The following is a 25,661-nucleotide window of genomic DNA, read 5'->3' on the forward strand; positions in this document are numbered from 1 at the left end:
TCTGCGTCCTGTCTTTTCGTCATTGTAACAGTTTCTAGTCCATAAAGCATCGCTGGTCTCACCACTGTCCTGTACACCTTTCCTTTCATTCTGGCTGATAGTCTTCTATCACATAGTACCCCTGACACTTTTCTCCACCCATTCCAACCTGCTTGGACCCGTCTCTTCACCTCTTTTCCACACTCTCCGTTGCTCTGGACTGTTGACCCCTGTGAAATTAATGGAAAATTACGAAATCCAAATGCTTCAAAACAACAGGTGCGGAAAGCATTAAATAAATTGAGACCATTTACCAGTTCTTTTTACAGGTATATAGGGTGATGATAGTAGTATCCTACACATCCTTGGATTCATCTCAATTCTTCCAGCACATCCGCAGCAGGTGGTTGGGCAGAGATTTAAGTAAGAGCCAACTTGGTGACCTCCATTTGGATACAGTCTTTTCTTGAGGCCTAGCTGCAAGCCAAGAACTCAGTGGCCTAAGATAGTTTGGCTGAGGTTCGTAGATTGTCCAACTCTTTCATGACTTGATCAGGTCAAACCTTAGCACAGTGGATTGGAGGCTTTTTGAAGTTAATGTAGTCAGTTATGTGATCTGTTAGTCCATCTATGTCCTCCCCATGTGCATCGTAGAAATACGTCCCAGTCAGTCACTTCAAAATAGCTCTGTAGGGCCTCCTCAGCCTCCTGTGACCACCTTCTCCTGTGGTCCTGTACATTCTTTCAATTTTTTTCCTGTATAGTCTCGATTTTCATTGGTTTTTGCTCCTGCAATTCTCCTTAAAGTAGGAACTACAACTATTAATAGTAGAACAATGTTGTGTCCTGGGTTTTTCTCGTTTTTTCACGTGTTCGGAGTACTTTTATCATGCTGGATCCGGGTCCTGGTGGAGGAGTGCTGGGGCTCCATTGTTTATACCAGGGATCAGCTTTTGGGACTCCGAAACAGCGGCATGACTGGCGAGAGACAGGAAATCCCCAAGGAGCTAAGAGGAAATAACGGGCTGCAGAGCCGGGAGGAGACAACGGTCAAGGAAGAGGAGATATTTTGACCGCATTTCCCCCTCCATCGTTATAGGAAATGTATGATCACTTATGAAAAAAGATGGACAAGTTAACGGTACCCACAAGGAGTGAGGGGGTGTTCGATCTTGAGTTTAACGCAGACATGGCTGTACAACATCATGGATTCAATGTGACTCTAGCCACCTTTCAGTTGGTGCGAGGAGACAGGTGTTGCAGCAACAGCAGCAAGAAAAAGGGAGGTGGAGATGCTTTTTACATTATCAAGTGGAGCAACCCTAGACACTATATGGTGAAGAACGTCTGAAGCCCAGACATTGAACTGCTAGCGGTAAGTCGCTGTCCATATTACTTGTCCAGAGAGTATTCCCTGACCATTTCGGATTTCAACCATGTCACCCTTATAACAACTCTTCCAACTTTTAACAGTTTGTAGACTGTAAGATCAGAGAGGATAAAACCCTGGATCTACTTTATGCTGATGTTATAAAAAGCATACAGCTCCATAGCCCCATCCCCACACTTACCTCAAGCGTCCCCCTAAGCCCCCTCAAAAACCATATGTTGCTTCCCAAACAATAAACCATGGGTGACAAAGGGCATAAAGATGACACTGAACAGGAAGCAGGTGGCATTCAGGAAAGGTGACTAAGAGGAATCGAAGATGGTGCAAATTGAACAAAGGGAAATAATTGCCGTGGGTGAGGAGGCAGGAGGAACTACAACTACAGGAGGAAGTTGGAGAGCAAACTCCAACAAAATATGAGTGAGGTGTGGAGTAGTCTGAGAACCATCACTGGCCATGAAAAAAGGGACCAGGGGATGGAAGGAGACCTAAATGAGGCTAATGAATTGAATATTTTCTTTAACAGGTTTGATGAAAGGGCCTCTGCCCACTCTCACCCCAGCTCCTCCCATGACTCCCCACCACCAGCACACTCACCTCAACCCCCTCTGTCCCTCCCCCTCCCTTCACCCCCCTCCCGAAACCATGATTGCCCACTTCCTCTTCCACTTCCCTCCCCCTCCACCTTCCAGCCACACCCTCTTCACAGTATCTCTCCTCAGCAACCATCCCAGCTCCTGCCTAGTCCCCTCAGCCTTGCCCCCCATCCCCATCGGGGCTCTCTGAAGTCCCGCTGGCCTCCCTTGTTATCACCAAGGAGGATGTGAAAATTAATTTGTCTGTGAGTTCTGTTCGCATACTAGCTTTATGTTGGAGTGGCAGATGCCATCATGTTCCTGCTGCACAGGGCTTACACTCACTTTGAGGAGGCAAGTAGCACTGAGTCATGTTCTTTGACTTTTCCAGTGCTTTTAACACCATTCGACCTGACTCACTCAGGAGTGAGCTACTGGACATGTGGGAGGATCCTCCACTGGTGGCCTAGATTACGGACTACCTCACAGGCAGCCTACAGTATGTGAGGCTGCAGAAGATCGTGGCTGACACGATCATGAGCAGCACAGGGTCCCCACAGGGGATGGTCCTGGCTACCTTACTATTCACACTCTACACTTCTGACTTCAGCTTCTGCTCACAGTCTTGCCACCCACAGAAGTTCTCGGACAACTACCATTGTGGCCTGTATCAGCGAAGGCCTGGATGCTGAGTACAGGAGTGTGGTGGACAGGTTTGTGGAGTGGTGTGGAATAAACCACCTTCAACATAACGAAGACGAAAGAGTTTTGGTTGACATTAGGAAACGGAGGATCTGTCCAAACCCTATCTCCATCAATGGGACAGCTGTAGACATTAAGGACTATGCGTCCATATAGACAAAACGCTAAACTGGACTTTGATCTTTTATGTATATGGCATCTGTGATTTGAGACCCCTGTTCTTCTCAGCAGACTCAGGTCTGTCAATGTCTGCAGAGCCATGCTGCAGATATTTTATCACAGTGTCCAGCGTCATCTTCTATGTTGTAGTGTGCTGCAGCAATAAGCTGAAGGCAGCCAACGCTAACCGACTTAATAAGCACATCAGGAAGGCTGGCTCCGTCCTGGGAGTTGAATTAAACTCGTTAGTGGAGGTGTCTGAGAGAAGGATGCTGAAGAAGCTGCTCTGTATCAGGGACAATGCCTCTCACCCCTTGCATGCTGTACTGAGGTCCGACCAAAGCACCTTCAGCTGTAGACTGGGACCACTGAGAAGCACCAGAGAACACCACAGAAGGTCTTTCTTACCTGTGGCCATCAAACTTTAAAACTCCTTCCTTTTCTGCAAGAAGGAAACCTGACAGCAATAAAATGAATATACTGTTTCATGTGATTTGCTGGAAGGCTCAAACATTCCATCCAAAGAATTGCCTTCAGGATTAATAAAATTCTCTTCTTAAAAGTGAAAGAATATACGGGAGCAATCTGGCAGGCTGCCGCTTGGTAGTTGAAAATTATCAAATCATCGAAATGACACAGACCTGTGCTCTTGACTACAATTATTATCATGCTCAAGCAGCCCAGCTTGGAACCCACAAGAGACTCAAATTTCTGCTGTTTGTTCCATTCTTGTGGCACCAGCAGAACTAGTTTGCTGCTCTGTTGGTCAAGGGCTACCTTAATTGCTGCTTGACTGAGGATTGAATGACCATTTCCCGCGTTGAATCCCAAAGTGTTGACATGTCCTGGAGTTGCACCTCATTCTTCAGCCATAGGGTTGTTTGCTGTGGTACAAGCTTTAAGTTGTTTGCTGGACTAGGTTTATAATGACCAACAATTTTCTGATGACAAGACAATACTTTGACATTTTGTCAATGGCAGAACAGCAACCACATCTAGGGGCATGAAAGGGAACTTTTTTGTCCTATAACAGGAGAGTATGAGTCAGTCACATTAAATGGAAATATTAATGGTGTAAAAATCTATGGTGTTATCAGGGAGACAGGAGAGTACTTGGTATGTCATCTGGAAGGAAAGTAGATAAGGAGACTTGGTGATGGAATGAGGAAGTGCAGGAGTATATACAGAGAAAGCGGTTAGCAAAAAAGTGGGACGCAGAGGACTGAAGAGAACAGACAGGACTAAAGGGCAATACAATGTAAGGTAAAAGTAGAGGTAGCAAAGGCAAAACAGAGTGCGTGCGATCACTTGTATGCTCAGTTGGACAGTAAGGAGGGGGAGAATGATCTATACAGGTTGGCGAAACAGAGATAAAGACAGGATGTACAACAGTTCCAGGTGATTAAGAAAAAAGAGAGAAATATATTGACAGATGCTGGAAGAGAGATGGGAAGATGGGAAGAGTACTTTGAAGACCTTATGAATGTGGAAAATGAAAGGCAAGGGTAAGAGAGGTGACTATTGCAGTCCATAAAGTAGCCAAGATTAAGCTACTTTAGATTAGATAAAAGTGAAGTGAGGAAGGCATTGAAGAGGATGAAGAGTGGAAAGGCAGTTGGTCCTAATGATATGCCTCTAGATGTTTGGAAGCTGTAGAGTCTCTGGCTAAATTATTCAACAGGATCTAAGAGTCTCCATTCTTCAGGCATCTTCTCACTCTAAGTGTAACGGTGCCTACTTTTAAGTATAAGGGGGATATGCAGAATTTCGACAACTATAGAGGGATGAGGTTTATGAGCCGTACAATAAAGTTATGGGAAAGAGTAGTGGAAACTAGACTGAGAGCAGAAGTCGGCGTTTGTGAACAGAAAGAGTACTACAGATGCAGTGTTTGCTCTGAGAATGCTAATAGAGATTATAGAGAAGGCCAGCTGCATTGTGTTTTTGTAGACCTAGAAAAAGCATATGACAGGATGCCAAGAGAGGAGCTCTGGTATTGTTGGAGGAAATCTGGAGTGGCAGAGAGGTATGTAAGACTGGTGGAGGACATGTATGCGAGCTGTGAGACAGTGGTGCGGTGTGCTGTTGGGGTAACAGAAGTTCAAGATGGAGGTGGGACTCCATCAGGGATCAGCTATGGGCCCCTTCTTGTTTGCAATGGTGATGGACAGGCTTACAGATGAGTTTAGACAGGAATCTCCATAGACCATGGTGTTGGAGATGCAGAGGTATGCTCTGGAAAGGAGAGGAATGAAAATTATTCCCAGCAAGACAGAGTATATGTCTGTAGCCCCACCATTCCACCCGGGGTTCTCGCATTCACAGAGAGTGGAGATCAAGAAGTTGGAGGATTTCAGGTACTCTGGTGTCAACAGTCCATAGTAACGGAGAGTGTGGGGGAAAAAAGGTGTAGAGATGGGTTCAAGCAGGTTGGGATGGGGGAGAAAAGTGTCAGGGGTACTATGTGATAGAAGACTGTCAGCCAGAATGAAAGGAAAGGTGTACAAGACAGTGGTGAGACAGCGACTCTGTATGGCCTAGAAATAGTTACAATAAGGAAAAGGCAGGAGGCAGAGCTAGAGGTTGCAGAGATGAAGATGCTAAGGGTTCTCTTTGGGAGTGAGCAGGACCAGGAATGAGTCTATCCGAGGAACAGCACTAATATGTTTTGGAGAGAAGGTCAGAGAAGCCAGACTGAGATGGTTCAGTCATGTACAGGGAAGGGATAGTGAATATATTGGTAGACGGATGCTGGAATTGGAGCTGCCAGGCAAGAGGTCTGGAGGAAGACCAAAGAGAAGATTTATGGACGTAGTGAGAGACGATATGAAGGTAGTTGGTATGAGAGAGGAGGATACAGAGAATAGGGTTAGATGGAGAAAGTCGATCTGCGGTGGCGACCCCTGAAGGGAAAAGCCGAAAGGCGAAGAAGAAAGATCTATGGTAAAAAAGAGGAGGATTTGGTGGCGGAGTTATTAGATGATTGTCAATGGAGAGTCCTCGGAGACCCCATTTAATATCCCTTGGTTAGTCCAGCTGCTACTCACTTGGAGGGAATGTGATGTTCCTCCATGTTCGAGTTAATGAATTTTAGAAGTCAATATCACTTATAAAATATGTTAGTTGAACCTTTTTGTTAACACAAAGAATGACATTGTAATAACAGAAAAAAGTAAATAGTAATGTAGCACCACTCAGCAACTTCCTCTTAAGTTAAAATGAAAGGTGAATTTAAAGTCAACCATGTGATTAGTTATTATGGTCCCAAGGTAATCGGTCCGCTTGCTAAACGGGGAAATTAGCAGTTTCCTCCAAACAGTTTATCCAAATTAAGTGAGATAATGCAACCTTGAGAAATGTTGAAAAGGAATATATCCCAAAATTTAATTATTTTATCAACCATAAATTGATAATTTCTGTATAGAGGTTTTCAGTTTTTCATGTTTCCATCTGGGAGTTCCGTGTTTAATCGTGGCTGAAAGCAGGTATTTTTTGAGTATCCTAGTGATTATTGCCATTGCTATGTTGATTTACCTCCTCGGTCTTACAAAAGTACAAAGTAGTACACTGTACAAAGTGTTTTAAATGATTCATTAACCCTACATACTAACATAGTTTATATTCATTGTAAGTCAAAATGTTACTTTTACTTTTTTGAGCAAGGTAGTATATTAGTAGTCAAGCTTCCTTGTCTCATCTTAGGAGTTTTGGTATCGTAAGTCATGTCTTGGCTTTTTGCAGCTATCTAAAATGAAATCACATTTTCCCCTGTAAACCGCAATCTCTTGGCCTATTTTTGCATCATTTACTTGCACTTTGTGTGATTGTATACATTATTCCTTCTAGTTTCGGCTTCTCCCTTCAGTGGCCGACACAACATTTCATCCTTCTCCACTCTTGTTGTGGCAACTTGACTTTGATGAGGGGTAAAACGTCTTCAATTTAAGAAATTCAAGTCCAGTTGCCACGGCAAGAAGAATTCACCGTGACCTGGATGACTGACAACCTGCACAGACACGAAATATGAACACTTCAAAAATGTATTTTCTAGTTGTCCCGTGTATCGATTAATTGTCCATTATTTCCTCTAACGCTCAAATTGGAGTCCACTCGATGGCCAATTGTGCAGTATCAGTCATGTCAGTACTTTCATCCACAGAAAAAGTAGGCAATAAAGTCTTCTTTCACTCAACCGTGTTTTAAATCAGTGGCCATTTCTCAAATTCGATCAGCAACCATATTTCTACTCAGGCTTATATTTGCCAGCATCTCCTTTTTGTCTGGACATAAGACATTGAACTCTTTCATCATGCAGCTCTTCCTTCAGAAATTCTCCCTCGGTAATTTGTCAGGCTGATTTGACAATCTCCTCTGCTACGATAAAACTTGCTTTCACAGCAGCTTCACTTTGTGATCTTGCACGGGTAAAAAACTGCTGAAATGTCAGATCCTTCTTTAACTCTTCTGCTTTCTGCATCTGCTGCTCTGCATCCAGGTCTTTCAGGTTACCCTTAGGTTTTGTCTCAAGTGCCGCCACAGATTAAATTATTTGATTACAGCCACATTAGCTCAACAAAGGAGACACATGGGTTTACCAGCAATGTCAGTAAACATACTCAGCGTCCCATCGGTTTTTAAAAGCTCTGTTTTCAGAATCAACTTTTCTCTTGGGCATCTTTGCAATAACTAACAGCAACAGAAGCTAGACTTGATTGACACGGGAAAAGCGTGGCAAGGCAGCTGAAGCGTTGCATTATGGGATCTGTAGTATTGTGTTATCAGCGCTTCACATCAACAGGTCATTAATAACAATAATGTAAAATGATCTTGCAGGTCAATATAATTACACTGCGGGCCAAATTTGGCCCGCGGCCTGAGTTTGACACATGTGCTCTAGGCAATCTGCCTGGCAGCTCCAATTCCAGCATCCTTCTACCAATATATATACTATCCCTCCAATGTGTGTGACCAAACCATCTCAGTCTAGCTTTTTGATATTCTCTCTAACATCTAACGTGCTGTCCCACTGAGACTCATTCTGGATCCCATCTTTCCTTGTCTGTCCCAAAGAACCTCATCATCTTTACCTCTGCTTCCTCCAGCACTGCTCCCTGTTATTTTGTAAATGGCATGGCCTCCAAACCAGACAGCATTGCTGGTCTCACATCTGTCTTTTCCTTTCATTCAGGCTGATACTGTTCTATTGCATAGTACCCCTGCCTGCATGGACCTGCCTTTGCTCTTACCCTATGTCCCTGCCTTTTCTGGAAAAAATATTCACTACAGCCATTTCCATCCTTTTTGCAAATTCTACCACCATCTGTACCAATTACCACTCTCACCTCTGGGGATATTCTGCCTCACTTCATCAAACTCATTCCAGAATAGAATTCCTTCCTCTCTAACTCACATCCCACCTGTAGCTACTAACAACATTGAGCATCACACCTAACAGACATATATCTGACACTCTTTTTACTTCCAGAACATTCCAAACAAAAACTTCCAAGACAACTCCTTCTCAACTTCTCTTCCTGTCAGTACCATGATTGTACAACTTAAACCTGCTCCTAAGCTACTAGCCTTTCTACTTTTCCATCTCATCTCCTGAACACAGTATACAGTAAACCCTCGTTCATTGCAGGGGTTACTAAAAATAACCCGCAATAGGTTAAATCCGTGAAGTAGTCAGCTTTATTTTTTACAATTATTAAAGAGTACAATACTGTACTATAGAATAAAACCAAAGCTCAAAACCTATATTCAGGCCCAAGCGTTTTTTTTTTAAATAAAAATATAATTTTTTTTTTTTTTACAAATAACTATCATAGTTTTTATAAAACCTGTACAGTAAAAGGCTTGGTAAGGTAAGAAAAAGCAATATATATAGTGGTACCTTTATTTTAGATGCCAACTCACATGTCTCAATGTCTCAACTCACAATAGCTTACTCGCTTTTGACTGTACAGTTGAGCATAGTCAAATTAAAATTTTCCCAAGTCTCCCCCTCTTTCCCTTTCTCACCTTCCACACACTTAGTGTGTTTGAGTATTAGGGGTGATACTTGATTAGAATAGAACTTTATTAATTCTAAAGAAAAATATTTTGCTGGAAGGCTCAAACATTATATTGATTTACTTGAAACATTGATTTTATTGGTGTCAGGTTTCCTTCTTGCGGAAAGGGCAGGAGTTATATCATTTGATGGCCACAGGTAAGTTAGCTAATCTATGGTGTTCTGTGGCTCTCCTCAGTGGTCTATGGCTAAAAGTGCTCTGGTTTGACTTCAGTACATCTTGCAAGGGGTGAGAGGCATTGTCCCTGATACAGAGCATCTTCTTCAGCATCCTCCTCACAGACACCTTCACTAACAAGCCCAATTCAACTCCCAGGATGGAGCTAGCCTTCCTGTTGAGTTTATTAGGACTATGAGCATCAACCATTAGCCTCCTGCCCCAGCACACCACAGCGTAAAGGATGCTGACGCAGGACACAACCATGTGGTAAAACATCTTTTGAGCACTCTAGGGACGAGGCTGTCAGGGCCCGCAGTCTTTCCTGTCTGGAGAGGACTGAACTCTCTTCTCACGTCCTCCCTTGTGATGACAGTGGAAGCCAGCGGGTCTTCAGAGAGCCCTGATGGGGAAGGGGAGCAGAGCTGAAGTGAATAGGTAGGAGCTGGGAAGGTTGTTCAGGAGAGCTGATGTGGCTGAAAGGTAGAGGGGGAAGGGTGATAAGGTGAGTGGTAGTGGGGAGGTGAACAGCCAATCAGGGTTTTGGGAGGGGGTTGAAGTTAGGGGGATGGGCAGAGGTGGGATGAGTGTGTAGGGGGAGGGGAGCAAAGAGAGTACAAAACCTGTTAAAGAACATCTTTAACTCATTGGCCTCCAGTTGGTCTCCTTCCATCCCCTGGCCCCTGTTTTCATGTCCATGCTTCTTTGATGTTAGCATACAGCAGATTCAGGGTTTTATCCTCTGATCTTAAAGCCTACAAACTGTTTCAAAGTTGGAAGGGTTGTTTTAGGGGCAACATGGTTGAAATCCCCATTGATCACGACAAAGGTATTGGGGTGCAGTCTGTAGTCTTGAAGATGTCAGCAGCTCACGATGTGTCTGCTGTCGGAACGTAAACAACAATAATGGCCCTGGAAAACTCTCTAGGCAAATAAGATTTAGCGTTAACAGTTCAATGTCCGGTGCACACACGTTCTTTCACTGTAATGTGTCCAGGGTTGCACCACTTGTTAATGTAAACAGTGACCTCACTTCCCGTATCCTTACCGATGTCTCTACAACGCCTGTCCTCTGACACCAACTGAAAGCCAGCTTAACTCTCGGTCAACTCCATGATGTTGTCGTGCAGCCATGTCTCCATGAAACACATGACCGAGCTCTCACAAAACACCCCCTCGCTTCTTGTGAGTGCGGTTTACTCGTCCAACTTATTGGCCTGTGATCTAATAATTATGGAGGGGTCAGTATCTCCTCTTCTTCAGCGATTGTCTCCTTCCGGCTCTGGAGCCCTGTTTTTTCCTCTTCAACTCCTTGGGGATTTAGTGTCTCTCGCCTGTCACGCCGCTATGTCGGAGTCCCAAGAACTGATCCCCGGTGTAAACAATGGAGTCCCGGCTCGCCTCTGCCAGGACCTGCATCCAGCACACTTGAAAGAACTCAGGATGCTCAAAAAACAAGAAAAATACGCTGGACCCCACATTGTTCTACTATTAATTGTTACTACTTACGGAGAACTGCAGGAGCAAAAATCAGTGGAAATGAGACTATACGGGAAAAAGAAAAAGAATGTACGGGGGCAAGCTGGCAAGCCGCTGCCCTTTGAGCCATTGAAATGGATTATTAAGCTTGTTGCATATTAATATTTCTTCAGTAGTAATTTCATCCAGCTGGCACAAGGTGGAGATTGGCATCATCTCAGGTTGTACCATCTCTGTGACGCTATTCTCCCTGGCCATTAATATGCTCACCAAGTCTGCTGAGCCAGAGGGCAGAGGGCCCCTGATGAGCTCTGGACAAGGACAGCCACCCATTAGGGCATTTATGGATGACCCAACAGTCACCACAGAATCAATTCCTGGATGTCGGTGGATTCTAAAGGGGGTGGAGAAGATGATAGTGTGGGCTCGAATGAGCTTCAAACCTGCCAAATCTAGGTCAATGGTGCTCAGGAAAGGGAAGGTAGAAGACAAGTTCCGCTTCAACATCGCAGGTGCAGCTATCCCTACAATCTCAGAGAGACCAGTCAAGAGTCTGGGCAAGATGTTTGACAGCTCTCTCACAGAAATAGCATCCATCCAGACAGCTTGTGGTGAGTTGGATGTCTGGTTGAAGTCTGTGGACAAGTCCGGTCTACCTGGAAAATTCAAGACTTGGGTCTACCAGCACGGCATCCTCCCCAGGATCCTGTGGCCGCTCCTCATCTATGCCGTTCCACTCTCCACAGTAGAGACCCTGGAGAGGAAAGTCAGTAGCCACCTCCAGAGATGGTTGGGTTTACCAAAGAGCTTGAGCAGCATTGCTCTCTATGGGCGCAACAACAAACTGCAGCTGCCCTTCAAGTCCTTGGAGGAGGAGTTCAAGGTAGCCAAAGCCAGAGAGGTGGTGCTGTACAGGGATTCCAGCGATCCGAAGGTGGCTAATGCTGGAATCCAGGTAAGGACAGGCAGGAAGTGGAAGGCAGAAGAGGCTGTAGAAACAGCTGAAGCTAGGCTGCGCCATAGGACTCTGGTGGGAGTCGTCGCACGGGGCCGAGCTGGGCTAGGTTCCTTCCCAACCCCCCAAATGAACACCAGGGGGAAGGAGAGGAGGCGCCTGGTCCAAGAGGAGGTGAGAGCGTCTGTGGAGGAATCGAGATCTTGAAAGGCGGTGGGCATGAGACAGCAGGGAGCCTGGACAAGATGGGTAAATACGCTTGAGAGAAAAGTTACCTGGACAGACATCTCGAAAGCTGAGCCTCATCGCATCAAATTTCTTGTCCAGGCAGTGTACGATGTGCTGCCCAGTCCATTAAACCTGCATACTTGGGGCTTAGCAGAGTCGCCAGCCTGCCCATTGTGTTCTAAGAGAGGCACCTTAGAACACGTCCTAAGCTGCTGCACCACAGCATTAGGAGAAGGGCGCTACCGATGGAGGCATGACCAAGTCCTGAAGACCATCGCTGAGGCACTCAGCACAAGGTTGGTTTGGGCAAAGCAATTCCGCCCTGAGAAGAACTCCAATGGCTTTGTCGGGAGCAGGCGGCCACTGCTAAAAGAACACCCGCAGGCATCCTGACATCTGCAAGAGACTGGCAGCTGCTAGTGGACCTTGAAGAACAGCTTAAGTTCCCTAGCCATATTGCAACCACCACCCTCCGTCCTGACATTGTCCTTGTATCAGAGCCCACCACTCAAGTGATAATGCTGGAGTTGACCGTCTTGTGGGAAGACCACCTGTAAGGGGCTTTTGAGAGGAAGCTCTCCAATTACACGGGACTGGTCAATAAGTGCCAGCAAGCAGGATGGAGGGCAAAATGCCTTCCAGTGGAAGTGGGCTGCAGGGGCTTTGTGGCCCGGTCCTATGCCAGTGCTCTGGGTTGTCTGGGCATTGTTGGGCGGCATAAGAGAAGAGCCATCCGCAATACCACCGAAGCGGCTGAGAGGGCCTCAGAGGAGAGTCATGGAGTCATGGCAGCTAGCGTGCCAACTGGAGACAAGCCGGGGTCTGATCAGCCCTGGCTGGGTCACCTGGATGAGGGTGTATGATGTTGAAAGACCCGAAACACCCAATTATTCCAGGAACATCACTGAGGATGTGTCCATGTGCATCAGTATATTTATTTACACAGGTTGTTGCATATTCATATTTCAATATTTGAATACATACATTTGAAGTTTAAACTGAAGTTTTGTTTATTTTACATCAGTCAACTACACGCAACGTTTGATGGTGCAGGAAGCACCACTTGAACACATTTTTTCAGAACAGTGGGAAATTGGCAAGTATTGATATCAACTTTTTAACTTTTTTTTTTTTATTGACATCAACTTTTTCAACAGTCATAGAAGGAAAAAAACTAATTATTGCATTTCAGTCAGAAACTCCCTGCAACGATTCCTTTCCAAAACTGAACAGACTTAACAAACTTTGTGGCCCTCCTCACCATAACTACGTTTACTTCTTAGGATAAAACATTTATTTAGATAGAAATGATAGTTTAAAATAGTATAATTTCAAAGAATGCAACACAAAGAATTTCAACAGTTGTCCATTGTTGGCCTTTTACATAAAGAATATAAATCACAACCAAATGTAAATGATCAAAATGTTAATAGTATGCTCTATAACATGCTAAAATACACTTACACATTATCTCAATTGATACTTAAATAAGCTTACTAAAACTATATTACATAGTTAACACTTGTGTGGTGTTCGGGTCTGTGGGCACACACACACACACACACACACACACACAGATACACACACAAAAAAGTGAAAATGGATCCCACAGACCCGAACACCACACAAGGGTTAATCAAAATACATATCTCAAAACCCCCACCATTTATTAACCATAAATCCATATCAATCAAATGTAGCCTCACCATGACCATGAGTTTACAAGTATAGTGTTTTTCCTTTTGATTAGTCCACACTTGGCCTTTGTAAACACTTAAGTCTAGCATTAATTTAATTTCACTCAACATTTCCAACATTTTGTCTCTGAATTAGAACCCAGAAGTGTTTAGTTTCAACAGGCCACACTGCATACTACTAATGCTGTTAATTTTCTCAGCAAAGTTAGGAATGATAACTTTGCTGAGAAAATAAACGCACTAGCCCATTATGGTTTGTGTGTTGGTTATTTAAGATAAGGGGGGAAGAGCTCCTGCGATGCACAAACCTATTCTGGCATAAAGCGCACAGAACACATTGGAGATTGTAGTTTTTGATGTCAGTCCAGGCTGTCATGATCATGCCCTTCAACAGATCAAAGCACTTACATCTCAGATCGGTTAGTCTTCTCTCTCTCTCTCTCTCAATAGTCTGGAGTCCATTACATTGTGCATGAGCATCAGAACATTTTCTGTAGCAGTCATGGATCAGCAATGTTCCCCTGACTCATCTGTGATTCCCATCCAGGAGTTTTATGTCAGTAATGACTGATCCATTTGGCTTCATCCAACAGAAGGCCTTCTGTTACATAACCAAGTTTATGCTGGGTTCAATTGACAGGAACACATATAGCCTTGCAGTTTGATCTGGTTAGACTGTGAAGCTGCAAACCTATCAGGGTGCCCATGCCCTGTCAGCTGCTGAAAAATCCTGAAGTTGTAGTCTCAAACTAAACTACAAACTAATAAAGTTTACCTGGTCCTGAGAACTACTTTTTTGGACCATGGTGGTGATATATCCTGTAAATATACTGTAGGTAGACATCAAATCGTTTCACATTCTCTCTCAGAACAAGAAAGAAGGAAGTCTGGAATCAATAATGAAAGGCCAAATGGCAGGCTAAATGTACAGGGTCACCTGCACCAACAAGGCCTACTATTGTGACAGACAACATACCATGATGGTCCATCACATCAAGAAATCTAACATTTGGACAGTTACTGTATGTTTTGCTGATTGTGCTTTTGCTGTAATCATGACCGACATAAAACTGGAGGCATGTCTTTTAAAAGACTGTTTGATGTCCTGTGTTGCCCATCCAAACAAAGCAGGGGAAGGTAGCATTGAACGTTTGAAAGGGGCTTGAAAGATAAAAATCAAGTCATCATCTGTATGAATACATTGGGGGGGGTAAAAACCTCTACTCAGATTGTATTGAATATACCAGCCATTTTCACATTTGATGTCCAATAAAGATATTTTTTTGACTTAATTTTAAGATTCTTTAAGTCTTGGTCTTGGTGTTTTAGACCCCAATGGAGAGATCTTGCATTTTGTTCTGTTTTCTAATCATGTGTCTGAATTATCCTTAATAGGGCCACAAGAGGACAACGGGCAAAAAAGATTTGAAAGAGAGAAGGGACAACGAGGAGAGCAAGGAGAATGTGAAAACCAAGTCAGATGACTCTGGAGGAGAGAAGAGTGATGATGATGAACTGCAGAAAAATGGATTGAAGAAAAAAGGTAAATGAGGTGGATGTAGCATGTTGGAAATGCATGCAAAAGCACAAACCACATAGTAATAGGGAATGCAATATGATGTTGTGTAAGTTACTCGTATGATTGATTTATACAAAAATACATTGAATAAATTGAAGTTTGAGAGTTCACTAGGCACTGCTTTTTGGTCAAGTTTTCCATTGTTATTATAAATGTCTTATTACATTTGTCATTTGAAATGGGACAACTTTTTGGGCAAGAAAAAAATGCTCGTAGCAAAAGGGCACAAGTGTAATTTTGAAACTGTACTATAGTTATTCTTGTGGTTCGACGGGAATGTCCATGGACTATGGTGTTTGCAGATGACATTGTGATCTGAAAAATCTGTCCCCAAACTTTTTGACATGTGAATGATGAAATATGTGGCACCACAAATTTTAACAATGGAAAAAATACAGTTCTCCTATGTTCTTAATCATGATAAACATCACCTGATAATGAAACATGCAACTGTTCTTGACAGATAGTCTTAGAAATGAGCGTGTTTGGTGAGAAAACTATTGCAGTAATTGAGGAAGTTGGCTTAAAAAGATCCAAGCCTTTTAGGTGGGTTAATTGAAGACTTATCAATTGCCCAGCAGTAAATTAAATTGTGAATCGTTCTAGTGTGCTATAGTTTTTTCTGAGTACAGCACATTTGTTCATTATATTAATTTGTGGGTATCCTCAGCTAGTTTTTTATGTTGTTGCAGTTATTTAAAACTGCCATTTCAGTTACATTTAATCAACTTTTCATTCATTAATTAATTTGCCTCTATGAATATTGTTTTCACTTTGTGATTCTAAAAAGGAAACAAAAAAAAATGGGTTCCCTTGATGATTGAAGTAAAGCCGGAAGGTCCCAGGGAGCGCTCAGCAAACAGGAATAACAGCAAACAAAATGAAAACATTCGCCTGGCTTCCAACACCAGGAATGACCTGAGAGGTGAGTTGGCCTCATCACTGCTCCGACCAGTTATGCATAGTATTACTTTAGGTGATGTGCAAAGCAATATTTTTCTTTATTTGACAGAGCTCTAAAATTTGATGGTATAATGGCAAGAATCAAGATTTTTAATTGTTGTGCAGGCACAGTGAAATTTTGCAACAAAAGCCCCTGGCTCAGCCTATGTACAGGATTAAAATAAGAATACATAGACTGGCAAGTTATATACATAGTGCACAGTTTTACACATAGTGTGGATGGCATGAATGGTGATATAAATGCGACTGAATTTACAGTGCAGCTTTGTGCAAGGGTGGGTGTGAAATTGTCTGTGGGGGGGCGTCTGAGGATAGAGTGGTTGTCTGCAGGGGGCATTGTATGAGTGTGTGGGTTCAGGTGGGAGTGCTCTGCTGGGGATTGGGTGAGGTAGCTTGGGGGGGCATGGGGGGGTGAGATTGCTTTTACAGCTCTTGGGTAAAAGTTGTTTTTCAGTCACTATGTGTGGGTATTGATTGTCCTGTATCACTTTACTGGTGGGAGTGGCAAAAACAGGCTGTTTCCCGGTTGGGAAGGACACGCCGTAATCTTCTTGGCTGCATCTGGGCATTGTAGATAGAGCCCAGATCTGGGAGAAGGTGGCCCAGATCTGGCCCTGTGCTGTTCTCACCACCCAGGTCAGCTCCTTTCTGTCGCATACCGTTCAGCCACCAAACCACACTGAAGCACTGAGACAGAGGATCTGTAGAAATTGATGAGCAGCTGAGACGCTCGCTTTAGCTTCCTGAGGAACAAGATTCGTTGCTGGGCTTTCTTACCAGGTTTGAGGTGTTTGTGGACCAGGTCAGATTGAATGAGATGTGGATGCCCTGAAGCTGTCAACGCACTTCAATAGAGGCTGGTGCTGCATAGGAAGATGTGTAGCATCTCCGCAGCTTGACAAGTCCAAGCGAGCAAATAAACTGTTCAGGGTGTCAGGCAGGATGGGGTCGAGGCTGACCTGCTGGGCTCTGCCTCTGTAGTCAGTGATGGCCTTGGTACCTGTCCACATATGTCATGGGACGTTGCTGTTGAAGTGGTCTTTAGTGCATTGTTTGTATCTGTTTTTTGCCAGCTGTGTGCCATTTCTCAGATCCCTCGGGGCCCTGCTGTTGGCCAGCCCCTGCTCTATAGGCGGCATCCCACACTTTGAGCAGGGGCCTCACTGTCCTGTCCATCCATGCATTTGGTTTGGAAAGACAGTGATTGTCTTTATGGGTAGGACAATGTTGGTGTGGAAAAAAAAAACATGACAAGACAGCTGATGTGTAGTCCTCAAGATCAGCACCCTCTTTCAATACCCCACCGTCTGTGTGTTCAAAGCAGTCTTGTGGGGCGGAGGAGGCTTCTAGTCGAGACTTTGAACGTTCTGATGATGGGTTTTGACCTGCAGATGAAAGGTTTGTAGGCAGGGATCAGTTCTACAGAGATGTGATCTGACATTCCAAGGTGGGGGGATGCTGCTGCCTTCTATTCACCTGGAATGTTGCAGTATACCTGGACAAGTATATTATTATCCCTCGTTGGAAACTTTCCGTATTGAGCACAGGCTTTAACTCTGTGTGATTGAAATCACTGGCTACAGTCACAGCAGCTTCTGGATTCGCATCCATCTGGCTGCTAATCAGGCTGTAGAGTTCCCCCAGTGCTAACTTAGCATTAGCTCGCAGCAGTGTAAAGGCTGCTACAATAATAACAGAGCTGAGTTCTCTGACCATTTTATATGGTCTGCATTTCACTGCAAGGTATTCCAATTCAGGGGAGCGGGACGTTCCGATAATTTTCGTAGCTGTGCACCAAGAGTTGTTAATGTACGGTGCCAAACCTCCTACCTTGGACATGCCTGAAGCTGCCGTCCGTCGGCACAGGTCATAGGGTACCCCACTACCTCCACTGTGCAATCGGGTCGTGTTGTCGTCCAGCCAGGTCTTGGTGAAGGTTGCCACACAGCTCTCGCAACGAAAAGAGGGGGAAAGGTTTGTGTGTGCGTGTGTGCGTGTGTGCGTGTGTGCGTGTGCGTGTGTGTGCGTGCGTGCGTGCGTGTGTGTGTGCGCGTGCCTGCACACATATTACTAGCTATTTAAGACTTTTTAGCCAAGAATTTACGTTTTGTTCTCTCATTTAAAATCATAGCTAAATTCTCTTCTCTCATTTCAAATTCTGTTCAACTGTTATGTTCCATGCAACTGTTCTGGCAAGATGTTAATGTAAAGGGATTTTTGGTGGTTGTCTGATCAGACTGGCATAGCCAAAAGTATGAGCAACAGTGGCGTGATGACCAAGATGAGGTGTCCAGTGTGAAGAGTGAGGGTGCAGCATTCCATGGAGGCTTCAGAGGTCGTGGACGTGGTAGAGGAAGAGGCCGGGGAAGAGGCAGAGCTAGTGGGAGAGGTATGTATTTATTTTCAGCTGTAAATGACACATGAAGAGATCCTTTATGCAAAAACTGCAAGTATGGCAACAGATACTTGTGCTCTCCAATTTTCATCTAATGTTCCTTGCACGTCTTGTGGTATTTTTTTTTCTTATTTTCTTAAAACTAATCTGACATAAAGGTGCATTTACCACCAGAAACTTAGTACAGTACCAGAGCTGTTACCAAAGATTTTAACCTATAGATATGCTGAAGAAGTGATGAGGTCTTCATGTCTCTTCTCTGACAAAAAATAGTGGAGAGGACACAGCCAACTCTGATCTCAGCATTGTTGCAAAATAAAAATAAAATGAATGCTAGAAATCATAATTTCTTGGTCTGGGAGAGAGATGATTCTTAGTAAAGACGCATTCTTTAGTTCCCTCCCTGATTCATAAAGGAATATGTATTTCCCAGATAAATATATATATTTTTATTTTTTGTTTCTTTGTTGTGTGTCCGGTTCACCTATATTAAGTAGTGAACTCTACCGAATGGTAGTCATCAAAACATCTGTTCTGAAATGTCAGAAAAAAAAAAGTTTTGATACTGCAAGAGTGTTTCCAAAAAGTCGTAAATAACCCTTGCTATAAAATATTCACACCATATTGCATTTGTCCCCAAGCACTGTGCTCAGTGTGCTACTTTTTACAGTATTTTATCAACTTCTTACAAAGACCAACCAGATCATCTTACGGTAGGGATAGTATTTTGACCACGCAGGGAAAATAGAAAGTAGAAATATATAAGTAGATTGCAATATTTTTTTCTATCTTAAATTTAGAAAGAGCCAGAGTTATAGTTTCCAATACTTGAACAGAATCCTCCACTTTTAATTCAGCTATGACCCTTCTTATTCAACTCAAATGAAGCTTATCTGCTCTTGGGCTATTTGTGTTACAAACTGCATTGCTGGTGACTTTGACCTGGCCCCCTTTGACATTAAAGTGTTTTTACAAAACACTTTTGGTCTAGTGGAATTCTCCTTGTTTGCTAACCTGATATATCATTAATACATTTTGCTGCTTATCAGTAAAGCATCTAGAGTTCTGCAGCTCAAATAAACATAAATTCAGAACTGAACTACAGAGTTCAAGCTGTCTCTTGGATGGGATGAGAAACTTCCTAAAGAAATGGAGGTCTAGCTGCCATTTTTTTTTTAATAATACCATTACCGGTGTGACTGAGTATATACAAACCTATTCTGAACTCCTCCACTTGTGCTTGCTTTCCTAATGCTGCTCATCAGAGCCATTGAAAGAAAGTACTAAAAATGTATTATTTAACAAGACTGATGGTACAACCGTTCTTCCCGCCAAGCTGCACGTTTGTGCAATTGCGCACTGCTCCAGTGTTCTCTGCGCACAGCAAAGCTGAAAAGCTAACTTAAACACATTTATTTTATTAAGAGTTCTGCTTGGATTTTCTTTCATGTGCAGCATATATTTGCTGTGGGAGAACGCTGGAGCACTGGGCAATTGTGCAAGCAAGCAGCTAAGAGGACACACTGGGTACAACATATTTATTTTCTAGCCCCCCCCAAAGAAATATCAGTGTTTATATTAAAAAGGACTTTGTAATTAGTGAACTTTTCTTTAAGCTTGTGAATAGACACATGTTATCAAGACATTAAGCTTGAAAATGTTAAACTAACAATTGCAATTGTCTGTAATATTTCATTTGAAAATATGGATATAATTGTTTCAGCAGACCAAAATCAACTTGAGTGACTTGTTTCTCTCTTTTCAAGGGCAACATGACTGCAACTATGGCTACAAGTCCTACAATATGAGAGCTGGACTGTATGGCCAAAAGTTTAGCAACTCAGTGACCTATTACTATGACAACATGAGTAGCAGTGACCTTAACTCTCTAGATCAGGATCTCCTGAAGGACTACATTAAGAGGCAAATGTAAGTTTACAGGAAACTCATTTGCAACTACACCATAATGACTGTGGGATTTGATTGTAGCACACTATTGGATACAATCTACACACTTTTGCCCTAGTAGTAACTAAAATAAATTGCAATTTTCTATGATTGTAGAGAAACAGTTTAGGTCATAATCTTCTGGTTTTTAGGTTTTCATATTTGTGGAAGGCAGGTCCTTTCTGTTTTTTGTTCTCTTTTTCATGGATATGGCAAATAGTTTTTAAAATAGACCCAATATTAGAATCATTTTCATGTTAATGCACATTTGTAGGTTAGTCAGAAATCAAATATAGTCATATCCAGTGGTGGGCTGTGTTTTTCACACACAGGACTTCAGTAGTGCTCCATTTATCAACGGCTTTAGAAAACATCTTATTATGCAGTATTGCAGTATAAAGGGCCATTACATCGCAGGGAGAACTCGTGTAGCCTCAGTAAATGCTTACGCTGAATAAGCAAACACGGAGTGCTCAAGTCTCCTACTGCAGCTACAACTGCGACACACATAAACAAGCACAATAATAATACCCTCATAAAATTGCAATATTATTTAGGAAAATAGAAATCTTTTACCCACCAAAATTTCCATCCTCCTTTCTGTGCTCAAAAAGAGTTCAATCACTAGCTCAATTACAATTATTAGCTTCTTCAAGAAGTCCTTTTCTGTCACCATCGCAGCTAATGCTGAAACTGGAACGCTGCACCATCAAAACACCGTGCCAAAACTTTACCCAGACATTCATTTTCCACCAAAAATGGATAAGACCTGCAATGTAATCAGGTCTGTAACAGGCTTGCTAGCTTCGGAATTACCCAACCTTTCTTAACAATGTCCAGCTTCTTTAAAGTCCATCTTGAAAATGCCTTTGACAATAAATCCGCAACTACATCAATTTCTTCTCTTCCTTCAGCCATCAAGTGTAGACATATTAGCTGTTATATTAACATAACTATATTTATGTTCATGCAGCCTGCAAGCTCTGGCTAGTACACTCTCTGACTATCCAATCAAGGGCGTGTGACACGCTGACATTACCATACCCTTCTAAAAGGCCTTGGTGCCACAACTCAAAATCTTGATTGGTTGAAGCAGTTTCATCAACATTTATTTTTTGCTAGAGCGCCTGTGAATCTGATTCTGCAGGCCTGCGGGCAGATTCTTTTGACTTTGACTCTGCATGGCAACAAATAATGGCTGAAATGTGATTGGTTAGATACCTAAATCTGAAAATATATGTCTTGAAGCAGCACAGCAAAGGAAAAAGCTATGGAAGGAAGCAGACAGGCCATTTGGAATTATTATAAGTATTCATGAGCAAAATCTAATTCAATTCATGATTCAGATATTTTTTAGGCCAGCAGAGAAGGCCTTGCAGGCCAACGGCCCACCACTGGAAGTATCACAAGTTAGCAGTATGCATTGTTTTTAGGGATCCTAAAACACAAGTACTCAACTTTGTTTTCAATAAATGTTTTCTCCAGAATAAGTTTAGCCTTCTGTCCTGAAAGGTTTTGCCACATCTTATTTGTTCTTCTCTAACCCTGAATGTAGTGAGTACTACTTCAGCCTGGACAACCTGGAGCGTGATTTCTTCCTTCGCAGGAAGATGGATAAGGAAGGCTTCTTGCCCATTGGTCTAATAGCCAGCTTCCACAGAGTGCAGGCCCTCACCACCAACATCACTCTCATTCTGGATGTAAGTATGTTTTACAGAAATTCTGGGGAAATTATTGCTTGCTGATGTTAAGAAAGAGATGGCAAATTGATCCTTTAAGTCTAAAATAATCAAAATATAGCATGCTTTATGGAGAGATTTCAGAGTTAATAAGCATGCTGCAGCATTTACAGTTGAATCCAGAAGTTTACAGACACTGTATCAAAAGACAACCTTTTTATTCTTTGTTGTCCAACATTAAGCTTAAGTAAACTTATCCGGTTTAGGTCAATTGGTATTACCAAAGTTATTTCCATTTACTAACTGCCAGAATAATGCCTTAGAAGTTTGGTTGGTATTCATCTTGACAGGAAGGCTGACGCCTTGGTCTTGGTGAAATGGTTTTTAATGTTTTTTCCTCATGATGCCATCTTTTATGTGAAGCACACCAGTCCGTGCAGCAAACCATCCCCGCCAATCAAGGCAGACACCTCAACTTGACAGTCGAAGTTTGTAGCCAGCTTACAAGGCTGCAAACTTCCCCTTTTTATTGCAAATGTATCAGTGGTCATTATGGCCAAGCAGTTCAATCTTATTTTCATTGGGCCATAAGACATATATCCAAAACTGAAGGTCTTTGTCCCTGTTTGCATTTGCAGATTTCAACTGGACTATTTAAGTAGCTTTTTTAGTAATGGGTTTTCCTCACTGAATGGCCTTTCGGCCCATGTCAGTGCAGAAGTCATTTGACCATGGATAGTGACACTCCATTTCTAGCACTGGCATCTTCACAAGGAATAGCTTTTGTTCTTGGGCAGATTTGCACACCAAACTACATTAATCATTAAGCAGTATGATGCCTAGAACTCCTTATGGTATAAAAGTATTTGAGTAGGTGAACATGGCACCTTCAGACGTCTTAACTTTGTACCCACTGTCTTTTCATGTAGTGCATCTAAACTTCAACTATACTTAATAAATGAAATATGTAGATTTTGCTACAACAGTAGAGAGGTCTTTGAGAGATGAACAGATGAACATAAAAAATCAACTACTGCAACAAAAGTTTGAACTCTATCAAAAAAAAGACTCTGGGTTGAAGAATACATTCAAATAAAATAGTCAATGTATGTTTGAGTCCTCCTTGTATTGACCCCCCACCCCGGCAGCAAACCAAAAATGCCCTCTGTGTCCGTGTACCGTCATCATTTTATCGTGTGCACTTGGGCTTCAGTCATTAAATAATAAAACAATTAAAATGTTGAATTGCTAAATATTTAGTTTACCCGGTTAATATGATTTTGCTCCTGAACTTCAGCACACAGCGTCTGCACTTCAGGGCTTTAAAAGCTCAATAAATGGCATTGAGGGTGTTGTATGTCAGTAGTTGTGGAGCATATTTTAAGCAATAAAAAAAAATTAAACACATTTACTCAATTTCAACAAAATACAACAAACTAAAATTATATTAATTTAAATTACATACTAATTAAATAATTCATTGTCCAAAGCCACAGGAACTGAAGCAGAAGTGTGTGGCTGCGGAGCCGCAGGTTGTCGACCCCTGCCTTAAAACATTAAGTCCTAATTCTGATTTTTATGGTTTAAATCTGTCCTAAGATGCCATACTGTATTGATTTTCAGCCGCTGGACCTATCGTCTCTCCTTAGGCTCTGAAGGACAGTCAGGAAGTGGAAATGATCGATATGAAGGTTCGACGGAAGGTGGAACCAGAGAAGTGGCCTCTCCCGGGCCTGACCATGCTAAACCAGACTGACTTCTCTCAACTCATAAACTGCCCAGAGTTTATTCCCAGACAAATGAGTGAGGAAAACCAAGGTAATGGCTCAGGTCTGGTATCGCGTCTATTTGAGCTGCTAGTGTTTTGGTAATTCTTCACTTTCCAGATTGTTGTAAAAATTGGTGATTTTGGTGGGTTTTATTTTGAAAAAGGCTTTTGTTTTTATTTTTTTACCCTGTGATCAGGGTTTCTCACATGTAACATAATTTCTGAGGAAATTCTGCTTCGGAATTTAATAATGTGACTCTTTTTGTAGCATCTCCAAGCGCCTCCACACTCTCGCAAGCCCATATTGAATCAGAAGCATCCAATCTCAAGGTGATGTCCAAGGGCCTCTCTGCTAGCCTCCCTGACTTGGACTCTGAGTCCTGGATCGAGGTCAAGAAGAGGCCAAGACCTTCCCCAACTAGACATAAGGTTAGTCCAAAATATTTCAAAGGGTTAAAATCTGCAATTATATTATTGAGTGACAAAATTCATAATTTTGGTGTGGATATATACGTGTACGTATGCGTGCGTGTGTGCATGTGTGCGTGGAATTTACCCCCTTGGATATTTCAACCTGCTTTTATAGATTAAATCTTGGTCAAAATCTTAATTTTTTTTTCAAAAAGAATTCACAATAAAAACCTCTTTAATATTGAAATTTTTGGCATTTTTTTTCTGCATTCATTTTCCCTTTACCTTTACAAGCCTTCCAGTGCCTGCTGCGGAGAAGCATCCCCATAGTTTTGTGTTGGCACCACCATACTTCAGTTTGAAGATGGTGGATTTGTGGTGACATGTTCGACAAACATGGCGTCTAGTCCAGGGGTGGGCAAACTTTTCTTCTCAGGGGCCACATTGAATTTTAAAATTGGACAGACGCGGTGGGTACGATACACACACACACAAAAAAAAAAACGCATTTGGAAATGGTATATATCAGACTCATCTGATAAAAGCAAGACTCATTTGCTTTGAAAATAAAACCAGCTTGGTTTTGAATGCTCTGGCATTAGCTCGCATTTCATGGACAAACCAGTTTTTCCCTTGTAGCTTCATGTCTAGCTCATTCATGTGTGTCGTTAGTTTCACAGTTAAGGCTAAATCAGTGATTTTCAACCTATTTTGAGCCGTGGCACATTTTTTACATTTGCAAAATCCTGCGGCACACCACCAATCGAGATGACACTCTAACACAACACATATAATACATATAGTTAGTATTGCCCATTTCTCATTGTTTGTAAGTAAGCGTACAAAATAGTCCATCGGCTTGTTTTGAACGGAAGGGTGTTTCGTCCGGAGATAGCATTTAAGCTTGCTTGGCACCATGGCGCTATTGGATTGCTTCTCACCACACACCAAGCACAGCTGAGTCGGTGCTGTTGCATCCCTGGTGAAAGTGATTCCAAATGAAAGATAGCTTTCGCTGTATTGCTTCGAGCTCACCGTCTTTTCTTTTTCCTTTTGTCCATCTCCATCACTGGGATCACAGCAAGAGATGCGAGTGACAGACTGCCACTGCCGTGCAGCTCTAACTCTGAAATTGACCGCTACGTCATTGCATCACAGACGTGACACTCAATGATCTCTCACGGCACACCACCGTGGCACAGTGGTTGAAAATCATTGGGCTAAATCACAAACCAGATCTGTGTCATTCAGCCCAGGAAAATTCTCAAGTAGCTCCAAAAATGAAATAATCTCCTGTTTGAGCTCCCACATTCATTAATCCAATCATTCAATCATTCACATCAAGTATGAATTCTGTACCGATCTTTGGTGGGCCGGATGTGGCCCAACGGGCCGCAGTTTGCCCACCCCTGGTCTAGTCTGAGTTCAATTTTTTTCTCATTGGATCAAGTAACCCTTTTCTAAATAACCTTGGAGTCTCCCCCATGCCCTTGGCCAAATTTGAGCCAAGATATCATGTAAG

The 25,661-nt window shown here is 42.6% G+C and overlaps 1 protein-coding gene across 6 annotated transcripts in view; it reads left to right on the forward strand.

Annotated features, from left to right (window-relative positions):
- larp1 (La ribonucleoprotein 1, translational regulator) overlaps window positions 1–25,661 on the forward strand; it is a 70,955-nt gene that overhangs the window by 28,374 nt on the left and 16,920 nt on the right. For all 6 annotated transcript variants that reach the window (XR_015107236.1, XR_015107235.1, XR_015107237.1 and 3 more), the window contains 7 exons: window positions 14,793–14,940; window positions 15,767–15,901; window positions 18,176–18,328; window positions 20,101–20,263; window positions 21,837–21,981; window positions 23,610–23,778; window positions 23,997–24,157. Coding sequence is in view for 3 of the 6 variants with exons in the window: in XM_086161100.1 (XP_086017226.1) it covers window positions 14,793–14,940; window positions 15,767–15,901; window positions 18,176–18,328; window positions 20,101–20,263; window positions 21,837–21,981; window positions 23,610–23,778; window positions 23,997–24,157 (1,074 nt within the window). In the remaining 3 variants the exon portion in view is untranslated. The remainder of the gene's footprint in view (window positions 1–14,792; window positions 14,941–15,766; window positions 15,902–18,175; window positions 18,329–20,100; window positions 20,264–21,836; window positions 21,982–23,609; window positions 23,779–23,996; window positions 24,158–25,661) is intronic.

Source organism: Fistularia commersonii, chromosome 15 (assembly GCF_037954325.1).
Source record: "Fistularia commersonii isolate RoL2024-O1a breed Wild chromosome 15, RoL_Fcom_v1.0, whole genome shotgun sequence".
NCBI classification, from domain to species: Eukaryota; Metazoa; Chordata; class Actinopteri; order Syngnathiformes; family Fistulariidae; genus Fistularia; species Fistularia commersonii.